A 4,656-nucleotide genomic window follows, 5' to 3' on the forward strand; every position below is an offset into this window, starting at 1 on the left:
TGTTGGGCTGTGAGCACAACCCCCATCTGTGGACGTCGGGCCCTCATACCACCCTCATGGAGTCGGTTTCTAACAGTTTGTGCAGACACATGCACATTTGTGGCCTGCTGGAGGTCATTTTGCAGGGCTCTGGCAGTGCTCCTCCTGTTCCTCCTTGCACAAAGGTGGAGGTAGCGGTCCTGCTGCTGGGTTGTTGCCCTCTCCACGTGTCCTGGTGTACTGGCCTGTCTCCTGGTAGCGCCTACAGCCTCTGGACACTACGCTGACAGACACAGCAAACCTTCTTGCCACAGCTCGCATTGATGTGCCATCCTGGATGAGCCGCACTAACTGAGCAACTTCTGTTAGTTATAGAGTCCGTCTCATGCTACCAGGAGTGTGAAGGCACAACCAACATTCAAAAGTGACCAAAACATCAGCCAGAAAGCATTGGTACTGTGATGTGGTCTGTGGTCCCCACCTGCATAACCACTCCTTTATTGAGGGTGTCTTGATAATTGCCAATAATTTCCATCTATTGTCTATTCCATTTGCACAACAGCATGTGAAATTGATTGTCAATCAGTGTTGCTTCCTAAGTGGACAGTTTGATTTCACAGAAGTTTGCTCAAAAAAATAAAGGGAACACTTAAACAGAATATAACTCCAAGTAAATCAGTGTATATATTACCAAGTTTTTTCTTTTTTAATCTTCACTAGTACTGTTAATTTATGAGAAAATAAATTAGTATTTAAATTTGTGGCTTCATCTCTTAAATCCATTTTAGTCCACCTTGACAAACTTACTTAATTCATTTTCTATTTCCACAGTCAAATTGTTTGCATCGACAATCACTTTATACTCGGGTGCTGCTTCCACAGGTCCCATAACTAGGAGTCAGAAAATAAATCACAATAATGCAAAGATATAAAACAATCGTTATATCAGAATGTAATTCAATCTGAACAGGAAGCGACAGCAAGTCTTAATATGCCATCACATCTGGAGAGGAATAAACTTCGGTATAATCTTATATCCCCCTCCTAATACAACACAGGCTAAGAATAAACGAGTTTTGTCGGCTTCTTCTGCAGGATCCCGGCCTCCTGCTTGATGACAGTTTGAGCCAATATCATCGCACTGCATGCACGAACTGTGTGCGCCAAGATGCTGCAAGGAGAAGCAGCTTTACCTCTGCAGCTTCAGAAAAGCGCAGTCACTGAATGTGGCAGACTACAGTAATCAGGCCAGCTCCAGAGGAGCGATTACAGGCTCTATAGAACAGAGTTTGAAAGTACTGCACACCATGTCTATGAGACCGGCCACCAATGACATTGCAGCAGTGGCCAGTAACCAAAATAATTCCTCTGTCCTTGAGAATGAAGAGCATCTTTAATAAGCAAGTTGCAAACTTGCTCGCTTTTACAAGAGCTTTGCAATGGTAGCCACTTATGATGGTGCTGAACTATACCTTCAGATGCTTTTGGTTGTTTTTTGACATACTCATCGATCTTGTCAAGAATGTCTGAAAACTAAAAAATATATATATTAATAAAATTACACTTTTTTTTTTTTTTTTTTGTTATGCAGTGAACGGATGTAGAAGTTGGTGCTCAATAAATAGGTTTTCTGCACAATGCACAGTTGAACAGAGGAACTGTCTAAGATCCCCAACCTTAGTCTTATACTTACCAGCTGCCATCTTCACCTTTTATCGGTGCAGCTCCAGCCTCGTGGTGTGGATATTGTGACTGCAACTTCTGACCGACCAAAAGTCAGAGGTAACGATAACAAAGGGTCAATGTAAGAATATGAGAGCCAGAAGAAGGCTCTCAGACTTACTTGAAAAGTGACCCGTGGCTTGCCCAGCAAACACTGGAGCGATCCGGCAAGTCACAAACTGCAGGAGACGGACCGAAGAGGCGAAAATAGGTGAGATGTCAGCAGGTAAATATAAGACTAAGGCAGGGACCTTAGACCAGAAGCACCACTCCAGTGATAAAAACAACAAAAACACGCTGGAGTGGTGCTTTAACATAACGTAGAGCAGCATCTCAAACTACCACTTCCCAGTTATGTCCACTGGAGGGACGAGGCAGTCTGTAATTCATGGTGACATCTATTTTTCATGCCCCAGATCTGACAAAGTGAGCAGAGCTTGTGCAAGATGGACTGGTCAAATTCTTGTCTACTCCACAAATCTAATTCCAGCACAAGCACATAGAGGTGCAGACCACAACGCGCCTTGCCTGATCCATTGCGTGTGCCTATTAATCAGGAGCGTCTGTTCCCACTCGCCCCCTGACCAACACCAGCGAGAGACTCGCCGACCATTGTTCTGAGGCTACTTAGTGTCTGAATATTGTTTGTGATGGTGACCAAGAGCAAAAATGGAGAAAAATTAGGATGTGGAGTGCCGGGAGATGTGACAAGAGTTTTTCGGGTTTTCTGACACTCACCTGTCTGCTGTCCCATAACTTTGCTATACTTTTCACTGACTCAGCGTTAATATCCACCTGCATCTCCTCCTGCACTTCCTCAATGGTCTCCAAGTCATCCTCGTCTATTAAGTTGTCCTCTTCTTCCTCTGCGGCCTCCTCCAGGTCAGCCAGCAACTCGTCTGCCAGAGACATGTCTTATCCCTGCGGGAAAAGGCAAATTCATAGCAGGATTGTGCTTTATAGAAGTAATTCACTCATAGAAAACGCTATATCCTCATTGACATAAATGTAGTAATACATCAGTCACCAGATAATACAGCTTTATGTTACATAGAAACCCTATAACCAGCACGGCGGCGGCACCGCCGCACACGTCCTATAACCAGCGCGGCGCCCCCGCACACGTCCTATAACCAGCGCGGCACCCCCGCACACGTCCTATAACCAGCGCGGCACCCCCGCACACGTCCTATAACCAGCGCGGCACCCCCGCACACGTCCTATAAACAGCGCGGCACCACCGCACACCACCAGCCAAGTACGCCCTACATTCTGCCATGCTAACACTCTGGGCACATATCCCACCCGCAGACATCAGCGCAGCATTTACCAAGTGCAAGAAGCCTGAAAAAAGGTGTCAGAAAGTTGTCGCACTTCTCTTCAACTATAACCGGAAGTTGTGGTGCAAAAATACAGCGTCACTGCAGCGACAGCTTCCGGAATGCTATCTGGTTTTCCGATTGGTCCGCAAATGCGCATGCGTACCCACACGAACGCTAAGCATGATTTCATTGGTCGATCAGCTGATGTTTTTTTCTCCTTTTTGTATAGTGTAACTTTATTTGTATACACCAGTCGTAGTGTTCATATCACGCTGCGCTTGGGAAGAAGGACAGACAATGTGAACAGGTAGGTGCGGAGGAGGAGGACATGGTCTTGTCCTGTGATGTCAGGGTAATGTGTGGAGGTGGATTCTACCTATGAGGCTGCTCGTGTATATCGCAGGGACTTGTGTCAGGTTGCGCAGTAGTGCCCTCCCCGGTGTAAAAGCAGACAGATCTGACACTGGTGCAGCATGTGTGAGCCCATAAATATGTATTTTTGGATTGTAGCACTTGGAGAGTAAGGGTAGATCCGTACAGGATGGATATGATAACGATTCTCCGCATTGATCTGTACAGGTAAAAATGTTATCAAATTCTGTGTCGTACCTCTGGGTTCAAAATATTCACTATGCCGCTTGATATAATCCTTGAGGGGTGTAGTTTCCAAAATGGGGTCACTTGTAGGGGGGTTTCCACTATTTAGGCACATCAGGGGCTCTCCAAACGTCCGCTCTCGATTCCAGCCAATTTTGCGTTCAAAAAGTCACAGTGCTCCTTCCTTCCCTTCTGAACTCTGTCGTGCGCCCAAACACTATTTTCCCCATATATGGGGTATTGGCGTACTCAGGAGAAATTGCACAAAAGTTTTTCTCCTCTTACCCTTGTGAAAATAAAAAAAAAATTGGGGTTAAAACATCTTTTTGTGGAAAAAGTTTGATTTATTTTTTTTATTATTTTCACGGCTCCATGTTATAAACTTCTGTAAAGCACTTAGGGGTTCAGGGTGCTCACCACACATCTAGATAAGTTCCCTGAGGGGTGTAGTTTTCAAAATGGCATCACTTGTGGGGGGTTTCCACTGTTTAGGCACATCAGGGGTTCTCCAAACACAACATGGCGTCCGCTAATTATTCAAGCAAATTTTACAATCAAAAAGGCAATGGCGCTCCTTCCCTTCCTAACCCTGCCGTGCGCCCAAACAGTGGTTTTTCCCCATGTATGGAGTATCGGCATGCTCAGGAGAAATTGCACATCAAATGTTGGGGTCCATTTTTTCCTGTTACAACCGCAAAATTAAAAAAATTGGGTCTAAAGTAACATTTTTGTGAAAAAAGTTAAATGTTCATTTTTTGCTTTCCACATTCCAAAAATTCCTGTGAAGCACCTGAAGGGTTAATAAAGTTCTTGAATGTGGTTTTGAGCACCTTGAGGGAAGCAGTTTTTATAATGGTGTCACTTTTAGGTATTTTCTGTCATAAAGACCCCTCAAAGTCACTTCAAATGTGATGTGGTCCCTAAAAAAAAAAAAATAAAATAAAATTTTGTAAATTTTGTTGGAAAAATGAGAAATCGTTGGTCAACTTTTAACCCTTATAGCTCCCTAGTAAAAATTAAAAAAAAATAAATACAT

At 44.1% G+C, this 4,656-nt stretch overlaps 1 protein-coding gene across 1 annotated transcript; it reads right to left on the bottom strand.

Annotated features, from left to right (window-relative positions):
- Window positions 1-763: 763 nt before the first annotated feature.
- On the bottom strand, window positions 764-3,121 carry LOC141164903 (U4/U6 small nuclear ribonucleoprotein Prp31-like). The gene is made up of 4 exons (XM_073650612.1): window positions 3,032-3,121; window positions 2,440-2,622; window positions 1,452-1,512; window positions 764-870 (listed from the first exon to the last, which is right to left on the bottom strand). Exons 2-4 carry the CDS (start codon window positions 2,611-2,613, stop codon window positions 764-766), a joined length of 342 nt encoding a protein of 113 aa, XP_073506713.1. The 5' UTR covers window positions 2,614-2,622; window positions 3,032-3,121.
- Window positions 3,122-4,656: the final 1,535 nt, after the last annotated feature.

Source organism: Phyllobates terribilis, unplaced genomic scaffold, assembly GCF_046119375.1.
Source record: "Phyllobates terribilis strain yellow unplaced genomic scaffold, ASM4611937v1 Scaffold_10__3_contigs__length_209671492, whole genome shotgun sequence".
NCBI lineage: Eukaryota > Metazoa > Chordata > Amphibia > Anura > Dendrobatidae > Phyllobates > Phyllobates terribilis.

Excerpts from the sequence above, each read along its gene's own strand:
- LOC141164903 (XM_073650612.1), bottom strand. The coding sequence starts at position 2,613 with ATGTCTCTGGCAGACGAGTTGCTGGCTGACCTGGAGGAGGCCGCAGAG. Across the intron at positions 1,513-2,439 it reads AGTTATGGGACAGCAGACAG|TTTTCAGACATTCTTGACAA; the intron begins GTGAGTGTCAGA and ends TATATTTTTTAG. Across the intron at positions 871-1,451 it reads ACAACCAAAAGCATCTGAAG|TTATGGGACCTGTGGAAGCA; the intron begins GTATAGTTCAGC and ends TCTGACTCCTAG.